The sequence below is a fragment of the Apostichopus japonicus genome, chromosome 9 (assembly GCF_037975245.1).
Source record: "Apostichopus japonicus isolate 1M-3 chromosome 9, ASM3797524v1, whole genome shotgun sequence".
Classification (NCBI taxonomy): Eukaryota; Metazoa; Echinodermata; class Holothuroidea; order Aspidochirotida; family Stichopodidae; genus Apostichopus; species Apostichopus japonicus.
In genome coordinates, this window is record NC_092569.1 from 6,800,766 (window position 1) to 6,816,510 (window position 15,745).

The 15,745-nt window shown below is 37.6% G+C and overlaps 1 protein-coding gene across 1 annotated transcript in view; it reads left to right on the plus strand.

Moving 5' to 3' along the window:
• LOC139973230 (eukaryotic translation initiation factor 3 subunit E-B-like) overlaps positions 1–15,745 on the plus strand; it is a 19,608-nt gene continuing 3,863 nt past the window's right edge. The window contains exons 1-12 of the mRNA XM_071979765.1: positions 1–175; positions 3,462–3,521; positions 5,091–5,148; positions 5,770–5,930; positions 6,541–6,645; positions 7,277–7,402; positions 7,782–7,909; positions 9,173–9,302; positions 10,802–10,903; positions 11,978–12,087; positions 13,102–13,216; positions 14,060–14,200. Of these exons, the coding sequence (XP_071835866.1) occupies positions 86–175; positions 3,462–3,521; positions 5,091–5,148; positions 5,770–5,930; positions 6,541–6,645; positions 7,277–7,402; positions 7,782–7,909; positions 9,173–9,302; positions 10,802–10,903; positions 11,978–12,087; positions 13,102–13,216; positions 14,060–14,200 (1,326 nt within the window). The 5' untranslated portion in view covers positions 1–85. The remainder of the gene's footprint in view (positions 176–3,461; positions 3,522–5,090; positions 5,149–5,769; positions 5,931–6,540; positions 6,646–7,276; positions 7,403–7,781; positions 7,910–9,172; positions 9,303–10,801; positions 10,904–11,977; positions 12,088–13,101; positions 13,217–14,059; positions 14,201–15,745) is intronic.

The following is a 15,745-nucleotide window of genomic DNA, read 5'->3' on the forward strand; positions in this document are numbered from 1 at the left end:
TTATATGTGTACATTCACATGTATTAATTCATTACTTCGCGGTACATTACCGTCCAACTTTTCTCCATAAACACTAATTTTAGCCATGGCTGACTACGATTTGACTAGAAAAATCGGTCAATATCTTGACCGTCATCTTGTTTTCCCACTATTGGAATTCCTTTCGGCCAAACAGGTCTGTTTCAAAGAGCACAACTGAACGATATAATCTATGCCGGGCATATGTTTTCCCCAATTTTGACCTTTGTAAGCTAGGCTAAGCTAAGATACAAGATTTGTACGGTAGGATGTATTGGCATAGCCGCACGTGTGTTGTGCATATACAAAGTGTACAAGACAGCGGAAGAGTAATTTAGGCTAGAGACTTCTTAGACTTAGGCCTATGTGGAAGATTCCTCACATGCCAGGACGCACCATGTTAGTAGGGCAGGGTTGATAAATTGGATTTAGGTTCAAAATAGTAAGGCCCTGAAGCCCTATGCTAGACGACATGGAGGTGTAAAATAAGATTGTCAGTGAGGTGCACTACTGAGCAACACTTAGCCTAAACTTATGTCCAGACATTGTCATTATTTTATAGAACAATGTCTATTTTTTCACAGTATGTGGATAGCTTGGCTTTACGATAGTATGGAGCCAATAAATAGCATGAGCCAAACTTCAGCAAACCTTAAACTTGCAAGTTGCAGTAACAACTGCACATCCCAACAGGAAATGTGTGGCTAAGATCTAAAAGTAAGGCCTGTTGTACACGATTCATAAATTCTACCTGGACCTTGTGGAATTGGAAGTCAGATCCATTTTTACAATGAACGTAACCTAGCTAAGTTGCATATTGAAGTTAGTTGTACAGGCATGAGACTCTTCCGCGGAAACGCGGATTTCAGATTTTTTTTTTTTCATTTTCGCGTTTTTTCTCGTAATTCGCGTTTTTTATTATTTTTTTTATTTAATTATTATTATTTTTTTATTTATTTAATTTTTTTTTTTTTTTTGCCGAACATGCTGGACTGTGAAGGGAAGGAACACCGAATTTGACCAGTGGTGGAATCAAGTAGCACAAAGCAAGCAAAAAAGCCCTTTTTTTGGTTCAAAAAAGCTAATGGATAAATTATACAAGCAGAAATTCCACAATTTTTTGGCGAGTTACGTGATGTGATAGATTCCATCTAGAGTCCACCATTTTGCATTTAAGCCCTCCTTACCTGACAAAAAAATTCTAAAGGGGAGGGGGACACCCCCTCCCCTTAAACCCCTCCCCCAGGATGGCGATCAATAAATTTCAGATTTTTTTTCCCCGGCTCAGTCTCATCCCTGAGTTGTAACTAGGCCTAACAGTAACACTTCACACGTGAGACCGTTTGAATTCACATGGTAAAAGAGTTCTCCAGGATAAAACACACATTGTACAGTAGCTGACAAGTCCTAGGATACCGTTATTTTCAGCACACGTTACTTTCCGCTGAAACAAAACGGTGTTTTCCGCTGACAAATTTGTCAGCGGAAAACAACTTTTTTTTCAACGGAAAGTACCGTTTTTTTGGGAGGAACAGAATGACTTACTGAAATGATTAGGCACATGGAAGGATTTAGGAGGATGGAGAAGATAGGATTTGACTGTAACAGGATAAAATGTAGCTTCGAGACTAGATTATTATTAGGATAGCTAATGTTGTAGCTTAGGCTGTAAGCACTAGCTTAGGCTGTAAGCACAAGTTTAATTTTTAAAATCGGCCATGATTTTAGATGTAACTCGTAAGAAAGGTGGTGCAAAATGCGTGTTCGGGTCTTAAAACAGCCCTTATACAGCCATTTCCAGCGAAAATCAAAAAGATACTGCCTTTTACAACTTTTTTTCAAACCATCATTATGCTGATCGCAGTTTTAATACTTTATTAGATACTCAATCCTTCATAACGCGGGCGTCCCTTTGCCCTTTTATCCGCCCACCGCCTCATACTTCTTTAATAATCCCTAATTACAAACACCCCAAGCCTCCTGTAAATTATAAGCAGCTTAACTTTTCTGACATGAACTCAGTCTAACCATCCTTTATCAACGTTCTTTGATACTTTCTCATGTTATTTTAATCATCCTGCCTGAATTTGGTATCCTAAAATTGAGGAAAAATATAGTGTACAGGTAAGTGAAAAAAAAGTGTTTTCCGCAGAAGAATTTTTTCAGCGGAAAGTAATTTGCGGAAAGTAACGTATGCGGAAAACAACTGAAACCGTCCTAGGACACTGGGTGCATACCCATAGCATTCCAGATGCAAGGCCTATGTTTCATTGCTCAAATTGCCACCACCATTTGAACTAAAAAGTAAAGTAAAACTAAAAGCTTCATAATTGACACACCTTCGTAATTGACGCACCATCAAATATTACTAGCAATGATAAAGCAGGCAACCTAAACTTTTTGCAGAGTTGCATATTTCATGGGTTTGAATCCATTTCAGGTATGTGCTGATCAAAGTGTGTTTTTTTTAAAGCTTTTATCACCCTCCCCCCAGTTTTACACGTAATTTTGGCATTTGGAAATTTATCTTGCCCCCTAAAAATAACCCAGATTACCTCAAGATGATACCATTGCTCTCTGGGACCTCACCTGTCTGAGCTTAGAGGCTCAGAGCATAGCAAACAGCATCCAGAGTCAATGGATGTATACTTATAGCTAGCTTATCGACGAATGTGTCAATTTTGGGTTGTGAAAGAACTTGACACGGCAGACGTTTTATGGTCAAATTCTGCTCAATTGTACGTTGCGTAGGCACAGAACAATAAATATTTTGAGATCATTACATTTCGGAGGAACTACACATATAAAAAATGCATACAGTTGAGTGATTTGGGTTTTTCCTTGATAGATCTCATTGATCAAATCCTAAAGTGCGTCAAATATGAGCCCACCATGCTACTGGTTCTGACCAGAGTTAATGTACATTTTGTAAATAGTTGCAAATGTTAAGCTTACAAATGTTATATTAGCGATCGTTAACTTTACCGTAGCTATGTTTTTCTATACAGTCATACAGATTTAGCTCGCTTGCTGTAAAGCTAAATCATATAACGTAACGTGCACGGGCACTGATGCATTGCCTACACTACGATGGTTCGCACTACCAGTGTACTAAATATAATATCTGTATGGCCTACGTTACATTACATTGCAACATGGTCAGAAATAAGGGGGGGGGGGCGACAGGCGATTCGCCCTAGCAAGTGCTTAAAAGCCCTCTGAAAGCACAATTGTAACTGGACAACATACATTAATCTTGGAGTGACTCGAACCCGGGACCTTATGATTGAAAGGCACCGGCATTAACCACTGAGCTAACACTCCACAATATTGATTGATGTTGATAGATTGATATTTGATAGATTGATATTTGATAGATTCATTCTACATCATCTTTCAAAAGAGGGAGCAATGTTAATTTTTGGACTTACCTTTATTAACAGATTTACAATGAAGGTGACATGCTCAAAGGAAAATTGGAGCTTCTTAGTAATACTAACATGGTGAGTAGAGAATTTTGTTTGTTTTGTTCACTAGAAATTGTTCTCTGTGTGGAAGTGATTGGCCAGTGGAAGTCAATGGTTTTCATCAGAAGCTCAGCACAAACCCTCAGTTGGTATAATGTGTTTGGATCAAAATTCAAGGACAATCTGAACCTGAAAGGGGGAAATTCTAGATTTTCTCGACTGATTAATGAAAGGTGTTTCAACCTTTAAGGAAAGGTCCATGGGCCAAGATCAAGGAGCTATCGGTCTGATTCAGGGGCATAGCTACAATAACGTTCTTTCACAGGGGCCCAAGGGGGCAAGCAGAACCTTTTTTACCCCCTTTTCCTTGATAAGAAAAAAAGTCTGGCCACTTTGGGGGTATCCACCACTGAACTCTAATTCCTCCCTGACTGAATGTAAGAATTCTCTCCGGTGAAGATGGAGGTAGGGACCGTGCCTCCCTTCTCCGCCTTCCCCTTTGCGCACGTCTCTGCTTTGGAACAGGAACTGCATGCCTGCAACAGAACTGCATGTACATAGCCACTTCATTTTGCTCCGAAACCTCTCCAAGCCACCATACTAAATCAGTCCTTTCTTATTCCAATGAGAAGTAGGGATCACCAACATGTGCTACTTGCTACAAAACTTGTTTACAGAGCACATGATGAACTAACAGAACTATTAAGGCATATCCTGGCATGTTTCGTAAAGCTCATGAAAAACTATCTGTATTGAAAGCAAAGCAGCTGGCAGAGCTTGTTATCAGTGATGATCACTCGTTGAAACACTCTCAAATATTCATTGGAACAAAATGAGAAACAGTCATTCTTCAGATGGGAGTCTTCAAGGATGCATGCATTCCTAACAAAGGTCAAGAATGCTTACAAAGATGCAGCAGTGTACTGTATCTACAGGCGAAACTTTCCCCCCCTCCCTCTCAAGAAGCAGGTGCTTGAACTGCTATCAGCTGTGGATCTTTAGGCACAAGGGCATTTCTCTCACTGGTGAATACTTGAAGAAACTAACAAAGGCAATGAAAATTGGTTTAACACCTTCTGAAAAAGATCAGTGTTTATCTTCAAGTTTCAGCTCTTCAACTGGATAAATCTTTGCCTGAAGTAGAAGTGAGGATTGACAAGTGGTGGTCATCTGTTCTTAAGAAGTATCCAGCTTTTGAAGCCTGTTATTTCAGCAGCACTTAGTATATTCACAGGGCCACGTACAGTATTGAGCAGTCATTTAGTATAATGAATAATATTATAATTAGCAAAACAACAAATAGGTTAACCATTGACACATTCAGTGCAATTCAAACTGTAAAAATTGACTTGTTGTCTACCAAACAAACCTCACTTCAAAGATACCAAAGCAAACATAAACTTACATTATCCAGTGGGTAAGGCTTTATTTGTATGAGCGCTAGTATTCATTCTGGTTTTATGAAAAGTCACAGGTCTATATAGTTTTAGCTTCTGTTCCAAAAGTTGAATCAATATTCACTCAGTATGGATGATGAAATATTTCAGATGAAAGTTTGACTTTTTGAATGTTTCAGATCTTCTTATCTTTGTATTTTTTCATCAGGTTGATTTTGCTATGGATGTCTTCAGACAACTCTATCCAAACCAAGAAGTTCCCAAAAGTGAGTATTTAATGAGTACTCTACATTACTGTACTTGCCAAAACAAGATGCAATCTGTTTGATTTGATAATATGGAAGACTTTCAGCTATGATAATGTAGTTGCTCTGTTAATACAATTAGCCAGGAACCTTTAACCACCAACACATTAAAACAAATATTCCTTTTTCTCCTTCAAATCTGTGTGTGACTTTTCACTTACCTTCTTTAGTTATTAATTGTAATATGAATATAGTTTTATATATATTTTTGTATTTTTTTGTATTGTGCGAGTATCGAAATTTCCGATTTTATGGAGCAATAAAGTCTTACTTATACTTATAACCAAATAGCGAACAATGTAATTTGCTGCATAGTGTACAGTAAATACTGTACTCTTGGAAATGGATAGCACTGTACAAGAAGGAGAAGGGTGCTTTCTTATTTACTTTCGGTTAAATTCATTCGTTCATGATGGTTATGAAGAGTGCTGTGATATTATTGGAGGGGTCTGTTTGGTATAACTGCAGTAGTAGGACTCTTTTCTGCATCATCAGGCTTGCCTGTAGGATTTATATAATTTGTGCTGAATGTCTCCATGATTCTTATGTATAGTGTTTCTTTATGTATCTATGTACTTACAGCACTGAGAGATAAGCGTTCTTCAGTTGTGACCCAGTTGAAACAACTTCAGAGTGAGACTGAGCCCATCATCAAGATCTTTGAGGATCAGACTGTCGTGGAACAGATTGAAAGTACGAGAGACGGCAGGGATCTCTTCCAGTTTTTAGAAAAGGAACACAATGTGAGTATATGGGATGCCTTTCACACAGTCGTTGATAAGATTGTGTAATTTTGGTGATGTTCGCAGCCTTTTATCCTTATGCATAGCATGCATACATTGGGTTTAAAGGACAATCATGCTTGGCAGCATAACTATAATTACTCAAAAACTATGATTTTTTGTCATTTTGTTGACAAATTGCTTATTCAAATCTGGTGACTTTGACACATTATGCAATGAGACCATAGTCTCTTTGATGCCATACATGATTGCAAAATAATACATTATACTGTATGTAATACAAAATAATATTATAATAATAATAAAATACAATAATACAAAATAAAACATGTAATACAAAATAATACATAATACAGTGTTTGACAGAATCACTACAGATTTACACAATGTGCACACTTTTCATTATGCATATAGTTGATAGGTATGTTGGGAAACTTTATGAAATCATCTTGTCTATTGCATGCAAACATGTTTTGTTTATAATTTTGTGTCTGGAGTTGCCCCAATTATTTTATAAGAATTCTTAGCAGCTGTTGGCAACTTTGGAGAGATTTAACTTTCTCTGCACCCTAGTCACATTGAGAGTTGAGACTGTCCTTTTCATTCGCAGTTTAAGCTGAAAATGCTGGACACTCTCTACGCCTATGCTAAATTCCAATATGAATGTGGCAATTACACTGGAGCAACAGAATACCTATCCTTCCACAGAGTTCTGGTAAGTCCGTAGGTAATGTTACCTGACCACTCAGGTTGTTAAACTCCATGTATTGAAGGATATGACTAAAATCTACCTGAATATATTACCATGTACATGTATAAAGATGATTAGTTTTGCAATGTTTTGAAGATAAACATTATTCCTTTGTTGAGGTATCTTATGCACTCTTTGTCAATCTGTGATGTCATAGTGCCAACTAGGAGGTAATTTAAGGTTTACTTTCTCTGTTTTTCTTTTCATATTTAAAAAGTGAATGTCGACAGTGTTCACAAGTTGTAATAAAATCACGGATAAGTCGCTTGAAGTTATATTTAGACTTGCCCAAGTCTTTGTATTTGAGTTTGAATAAACATGTTAATTTATGATAAATCCCTTATGAATACATGTCCTCACAAGTAATCTCCATCGCACAGTCCAGTGGATGGTGATAGGTTTGCTTTACACTGAAGCACATGTTAATAATGCTGTAAATTGCTACGTAAGTTGCCCCCCCCCCCTTATCTCTCTGACCAATTCAGGACCTTTTGTCATCATAGGCTCTGTAGATTTTCAAATGAGTGTTATTTGTTATACACGTACAATGGTAGATACTTCCTTCAAACAACAAAGGCTTTTATTTGTTTGTCAGGTCCCACCAGAGGACAAGCGGGCTATCAGTTCTCTGTGGGGTAAACTTGCTTCAGAGATTCTCATGCAGAATTGGGATGCATCACTGGAAGACCTACAGAGGTTACAAGAAGTGATAGACTCCAATGTAAGTTTTGGACCATAATTCATCTTTATGCTGTGCAAGTTTTTTATTTATTTATTAATTTTTTTTATATTAATTTTAGTATCATGTCTGTGTATAAATTGGAATTGAAACATACATGGGCAGAACGATTGATGGGAGAATCATTTAAAGGGTCACTTACTTAGATGGTATTGTTTTTTTGTGTAGGTTAAAAGAATATTTAGGGTTAACAGCGATCTAAGTTTCAAAGTCCTGAAGGACTGCATATCAATTGCCTGTTTTTGTCATGAGGTTTAAAGTATTTTCCAGCGTTCTAGTTTTTCGGATAACCGAGTGAAAGCATGAAATGAGAACCCCCTCACTGAGAGAACTGTTTCCTTAATTTTGTCTCTCTTGCCAGCAATCGTTTACAACACCTCTTCAGATGTTACAGCAGAGGAACTGGCTGATCCATTGGAGTCTGTTTGTTTACTTCAATCATCCCCAGGGGCGAGAGTTTATCATTGAGAGGTTCCTCTACCAAGCACAGTCAGTATTATTCATTTAGATATGCATTGTTGCTGTCCATGTAATATTAAGAACTGTTTAGATACCGGTGCCTTGGCATCGATCTGGTCTTCCAATTTCAGAGTCTTGATGCTTAAATCAAAGAATAATCTGATGTAGAGTGAAAACACAAAATTCTCAGGTGGACGGTGCAGTTATTATGAAGCAAACTTCAAAGCAGCTGAAAAATTGTCTTTCGTTACGTTTCACAATGATAATATTTCAAATGTGATGTATTTGTCAGAGCATAACCAACCAACCCATGAAATGCCTTATGCAGTCTACAGATGTTTGAATGAATGCGTAATACTTATATCGATATTTTGCTCCTTAAGATGATAATGATCTGGTAAAGAAACAACAGACAAGTTGAGATATAAACCCTTTGTGGCTTCATTTGTTGTATGTGTTGTATGTGATCCTAGGGTGACATGGTGTTCTAGATACTTCTGACTCGCCACCCCAGCAAAGAATGACTGGATAGCTGAGTTGGTGGAGTGTAAACCTGCTCTTACCACAAATTTTTTCCACTATTTTTGAATTAATATATTTACAGACCAGTTGTTTATTCCCCTCAGTACAGGAAGTGACTGTGTACCCCCTCTCCCTAGTGTCTCTGTACCCCCTCTCCCTAGTGCCTATGTACCCCCTCTCACTAGTGCCTCTGTACCCCCTCTGCCACCAGTACCTTACCAAATATTCATTCCATTAATTTGAGTTGTATCTATGATGTGTTCAGAACATTTTTTGTAGTGTACTGTTTATACCAGGGTTGTCCAACCTACGGCCCGCGGGCCACAGTCCGGCCCGCCGCAGGGTTGCGTCCGGCCCGCCAGAGATGCTCTACGGTGCGAAATTTGAGTGAGCAGATTTATTGATAACAATTTGAAGCTATATAATCAATCATTCGAACCTTCTGGGTCCAAAAAACTGCATACAGGTCAGTTTGTGTGACACTCTCTCAGCGGAGGGGGGGGGGCGGCTGGACTTTATTCATCTGTTTTATCAGGAAGGAAAATAAATCAGTGCACTCCGCGCGAAGTGCTCACATTTTGTTGCCTTGGGCTTCGCGCAAAAAATCGAGTGTAGGGTTCATGCGGCCCCCTCCTTCATCATCATCATTCCATGTGGCCCTCCTCTGCAAAAGGTTGGACAACCCTGGTTTATACTCACCTGTCCTGAGTATTCAGTTTGGTATTTGACCGAAATTCATTCTTTTGTTGTTGTTCGACTCCCATTATCCAGCTACTTGAATGCCATTCAGACAGCATGCCCACACATTCTACGCTATCTGACTACAGCAGTTATCACCAACAAAAGCTTGAAGACGAAGAGACAACAAGTCCTGAAGGACCTTGTCAAAGTCATACAACAGGTATATATATTACAACTCGTTTGTATCCATCAAACTCTTAACCTTACGATTAGGTCAATGGGATTTTGTTTTGCCAATACTGAATACAACGTTTTCCAGATTTTTTTCACCTTACTCACTGAAAATGCTTACGTCTGACCCCTTCTGTACTGGATAATCTACAAGTTTTTATGAAATTGCAGAACAATTGACACCGGTGCTGGTCTATTGTTAATTTCATCTGTAGCTATGGTGATTAAGCTTAAAAACCTTTGTTCTGACTGTATATGCAGGAATTCCGTGCGGGAACCTAATCTAAAATAGACTAACTCATAATATGTCTCCAGTGTGTAGTTATTGCTAATTGAGCATGGATAATAAAAGCCCTGAGAAGGCAAATTTGTGATCATGTACATATCAAAAGCAGTGTAATGTGTCTATCTTGATAAATCCTGCAAAGCTTTATGGTTCTTCATTGTACAAAGATTATACAGAAAAGTTTAATATTATGACTTAGATATTCTGTGATAACGGCTACATTAATCCCCCGTGGAGAACAATCTCCTTCCATTAGCATATACTACTCAATGCAGTTCTTTATTCTAAGTAAGGTTCTAAGTATTCTAAGTTAGTAAAAACCTGTACAAAGATCCACAGATTTGTGTGATTAACTGACAACTTTTCTATGTCACAGATGCAGTTGAAGAGTTTACATTATCCTTGAATGTTTCTTAAAGACAGTCTGTCACATATTAAATTTGCAAGGAAGTACCCTCATGTCTTGCTAACCTTAGGAAGGTTGTTATTTGTCAGTAGTTTGGGTTTCCTTGTTACTCCATTGACCAAATCTTTTTTCCAAGTGGTATATAAGTCATAATGTGGGTAGTAATGCTTACCTATTTCTTCAGTTGCATGGTAGGTCTATTGCTGAAATCTGTATTTATGGTTTAACAGTGTTTTCATTGTTACTGATTAGGTTCAACATAATACTACACAAGTTTCTCTATCAAGTTTAAAGGCCCGGTCACACTACAGTGATATTTTATCGGAATACTATCCGATTTTCCCGGAGGAATTGAAACTGCCAGTTTTTCGTTCGGGTCTTCTAGCCACAGTGATAAAGGACCTGATTTGCTATCTGTTGAGCCATTCCGATGTGGAATAGCCCTCTCCTAACTTTTGATATTGACTCCGTTTCCTTTTATCGGAAAGCTATCCGATTTCTCTTACGATTTTTATCGTTTTTCGATGTGACGTCACTTCAGAATGTAGTCCGTTCCAGAACCCCTCAGATTTGGAGTAGGTATTCGAATAATCCACTGCGTTCATTACATTCACTACCACAAACCTCACTTTTCGGCCTAAAATCGGAAAAATCGGACCGTTTTCCGATAAAATATCGCTGTAGTGTGACCGGACCATTAGATTTATCTTTAAAGGATGATAATAAAATCAGAGAGAAATATCATTGTTTTTTCCATTAAATTTTGTGATACATTGTTCTCTTTCTTTCTCCAAAGGAAACTTACACCTACAGAGATCCTATTACAGAGTTTATAGAGTGTCTCTATGTCAACTTTGATTTTGACATGGCTCAGCAGAAGTTGAGAGAATGCGAAACGGTAAATATGTCCAACCGTCGGTTGTTTATCAAATCACTTAAACAGTTACATCATTGCAGATGTATACAATTGTAATGTTAATTTATTGCTGTCAGCTTAAGCACAAAGCATGCTGTGGAATATTTTAGTAGTTTTCACATTGTTAATGTTATCCACAAATTGAGGCGAATCAAGGGAGATGAAAGCATCCAAATTTACAGACATATGTTAATCATTACGGCCCTTGCACAATGAAGAAATTATAGAGTGCTGTGTGCTACAATTCAGTTTAAGGCTTGCTGTTGAACCAGATAAGAGGAAAAACAGTCACAATACCAATTTAATAGCTTATCTATATAATTTTGTTTTCATTTTCTTAAAGAAACCAGTTTTCACACAAATTGAAATTATGTTATTTTACTCCCAAAACCAGTTTGCTCAAAGATGTGTGAAGTAATGATACTGTAAGTTTTTATGTGAAAATGAAAAGTTCATTGTCGTAAAATGACTGTAATCTGGTAGAACAGGGGTTCTTAATAGAGAGCCCACAAACCAAAGACAACCGGTGAAAGAATGCAATAGGTCCAACAGAAAACAAGAAAATCCACCCACAAGCTTATATTATCAGGTATGAAGACTCCTAAGGCCTTAGGCTTGAGTACCCAAGCTGCCCAACCTGCCCATCTTGTTCTTCATCTAGTATAGTGAAAGGTCTACCCCTGCAAGGTGCTTTAACCAACATTTCTCTCTGAGACTCTAACCCTCATAGGAAATTTGAGAACAACCTGCATTAGAAATAATGATTTTATTTTGTACTAATAAGACCAATGGAGTTAGGTATGAAAAGTACACAAATCATTTCTTTTGCAGTCCTCATGAGGTATCACATGTTGTTTTTGCACTTTCTTTAGCATGAAGAAAATTGAACAAGAAATGTAGCTGCTACTAATTTGTTGATTTCCTTGGCGTTTTCTGTTGCACTGTGTCCCATGTATGGTCTTCTGTCATACACATTAATGAGCCTATACTAACATATGCTTCAGCTACAAGTCTGAATGAAAAGTAATGCTCTGCGTATTATTTATTTTTTGGCAGGTTTTGACGAATGACTTCTTCTTGGTGGCTTTATTAGATGACTTCATTGAAAATGCAAGACATCTGATCTTTGAGACCTTTTGCAGGATCCACAACTGCATCAGCATAGAGTAAGAGCATATTGATTACATTCATTTCTGGATCAGTGTGATGTGCAGGCTATACTAGTCTCACTCTTATAGCATTTGTTCCCAACTTCCCAACATCACTGTTCAGTAAAACATGTTCACAAAATTAGTATTCGATTCGTATTGTCAAAGTTAGTGTTTAGTTGATGTACGTATTGAGTGTTGCTGTAGGCTTTGGTGTAACCTTTATTATTTTGTTGGTAAAATAATGTATGGAAGGTTGTGTAGATTACCTGAAAGCAATAGCCAATAGGGCATATTTGCTCACTTTTAGTGGGCCTGCATATGTTACAGTCATTTCCATTGGTTGTGGAGCATTGTCTCATAGGACATTTTGGCTAGAGTTGTAAATATTAAGATATACACAGACTACAAGTTTGGTCACAGTCTGCAACAGCCGGTAGTTAACATCCAGTGGAGCGGAATGCACACAGAATATTAATACTTTTGTGTGTTAATACATTTGTGTATTAATACATTTGTGCAAGGCAATAGTAATAGCAAAAAATGTCATGTAAAGTGATTTTGTAAAGTTGTTGCATGGCCACTGAGGAGAGGGAACAGCCATCAGAGAGGAATATACACATACTGTTAGTTTCTGTAAGCCTCAGGGATGTTTTGACAGACAGAATTTGTCTATAAAGACTGGAAAATGTATGTTCAGTTAGACTTTGATAAATACATACTTCAATCCAGTGTATACATTAGAGGTTAGTGTATGTAGTGGAACTGATATATGTACATTATCAAAGGTATGTTGATGCTGGTAACAATGCTGCTTAGTGAGTTCAGGGATTAGCCATTACTTGTTTGCTAAATAAGCAATGTTTTATCACCTCAAATCCAATCCAGTTCAGTGTTTCAGCGAAATCTTGTAAGGCAACATCAAATTGCAGTTACCTGATTTGTTATATCTAGTGTAATGCTCTTCAGATGGATTAGATGTGTTGAGATGTGTATTTTATATTCACATTGTGATCTTTGCTTACTGTGCAGTATGCTTGCAGAGAAGCTCAACATGGCCTCTGAACAGGCAGAGAGGTGGATCGTGAACCTCATCAGAGATGCCCCTCGGGATGCCCCTCTAGATGCCAAGATAGATTCCAAGTTGGTGAGTAACCCAGAACTGAAGCGCTTCAAGAAATAGTTTCATCAAGGAGAGTACAATCTTTTCAGAGATGTGACTGCCAGTGCATATCGTTGGTTATAATTTGATTAGAGTGTTATTGTTAGTAATGCAGTATTCTGTGGTTCATTTCAAAGTGACGTTGCAATGTCGTGCATAATTTATATGGTGTACGGCAGTATAGTCATCTTAAAGGCTGTGATAGTGACAAAATGAGGGAATCAGTCAGTTTTGTATTAACTGCCTGTCCTGGAGGAATTGAGAGCTTAGTATTGAAAATACTATAAATCTAGTGTTTGTTGAATTGTTGACATTTGTTGAGATCACTGTTAGTGAATAATTATTGTAGATGTTAGACCTACTGACTTTAACACAGTTTCAAAGTTTGGTTCATAAAATTTAAATCCAAGCCCTGAGATATATTGCAATAGGTATCTTTGGGAGAAGTGGCATTGAGGGTGTTGTTATGGGCAGCATTGGTGGTAAACATGAACTTCTAAGGTAATTAAAATATTCTTCCTTGGAGCCTTTGTTTACACAGCCAGTTGGGACAATTTCCTAATGCTAATACCTCTCTTAACTGTACTCCAATATCATGCTCTCAAAGCACTGGTATTGATGATGTGTAACTGAATATGACATAGAGTATTACAGTATTAAAATATCACATAGAGTATTACAGTATTAAAATATGCATATTATTAGATTTACTGCTAAACAGAGTAAGACAAGAATGGGTTTGAGGATTAGAATAAAAGACATACCTTTAGTAAGGATTGTCACTATGTACCCACTCCTGTTCATGCTGTTCTTTTATCTGTCTGTCAGGGTCATGTTGTGATGGGCATTCAGAACGTCTCACCCTATCAACAAGTCATCCAGAAGACTAAGACACTGGTGTTTCGCAGCCAAAACTTGGCCATTAATATTGAAAAGAAGGAGAAGGCCTTAGCGGTCTTAGCAGCAGGGGTAAGTTGAATGAACTAACAACATTCTTGAAATCTACTGTCTGTTATTTTCTTTCTATACTTAATCCAGTGTGTTCATTGCTCTCCAAGCAGTGTCCCTGCCAACTTTTAAGCATCTGTCTTGCCCTATAATGTGCAAATATGGTCGATCACTCATGCACTAACTCAGTATTTTGCACTACTCGCATAGCATTGTACCCCACTGGCATATTAACCGCATTGAAGACTCGCCCTAAACAGCATGCCGCCATCTTTAAAAAGTTAACTTTCGGTTGCTTGCAAGTGAAGTTTTTCTCTTGTCGCTACAAAATGCAGACAGTAATGAAACTTGATACCATGTTATCTTTAGCTGGACCTGAGATGTCCATCACTGTATCGTTTATACACTGTGCTTTGGGTATTGACCGCAGCTGCATGTACTGACTGTACACTAGTGTCTAATTACCGAAGGTAGCAAGCTGTGTGTGTATTTTCTGACACTTCTGTTACACCTCATTCGAAGCTAGGTCAGATTACCCGGCATTAGACATTTCAGAACCACTAGAATGTTAATGCAAAGTATGTAAATGAGTATGTAAATGAAAGTTGGGAGGTCAGGAAGGGCACACAAATCAAAGTCAAACATGAATACAGAAGCTACGTACAAAACTTTCTGAAAAATAGCTTGAATCTTAAACCATAAAGTGTTTTTTTCCTTTCTTGACTTTATTTATTTATTTATTTTTTCTCTACATATGGTGAGTGAGCTACCATTGATAGTGTTCGACCGATTGTATGATAATCGGTTTTACCGATTACCGATTATTTCCTGTGACAATCGGCCGATTACCGATTATTTCAAAATTTTCGTGGAACTGGCCTAATGTATGATTAAGTGTTATGCATGATTATAAACTTCTAGGCCAATACAATCAAAGATGTAAATGAACGACTTAACTGTTCACAGTAAAGATTATTGGAGCAAGTAAAGAACACTGTAATACATACATAGGGCGATGTACGATTATAACGAGGAGTCGCAATATTGCAATCCCGCCACAACACAGTAAGGCTAATGACAGTGCTGTACAGACTACAGAAGGGGAAAAATAGTAGCCATTGGCTACGAAATGAAAAACAAAAAAGTTAGGGACAGGTTTTACAACTGCTATGAAAACCGTTATCAGTGTTGCAACTCAAACGTAAATAAAGTAAAAAGTATATCGCACGTAAATAAAATATTCGTTATTTCGTTAGCTGATATCGAAATATATGATCTGAATTCTGATATGAAAAATAATGTGTAGGCCTAAGAGTAAGTTGGCCTGACGTTTCGATCCTAGCAGGATCGAAATGTAACGCCACATTACTTTTAACATATTCTTACAAAGGCTCTTTAGTGGATAAGCAGTTTGCTAACAGTTTTATTTTATTATGAAAAATAAAACAATCCCGAACGTTTGCTTCAAGTTTTCAATTACCATCTGCGCGGTAAAACTTACGATCGAACGAACTTGTTTCAAACGATCATACACAGTAAGTCAATGGCGCTTCTCCATTGACTTAA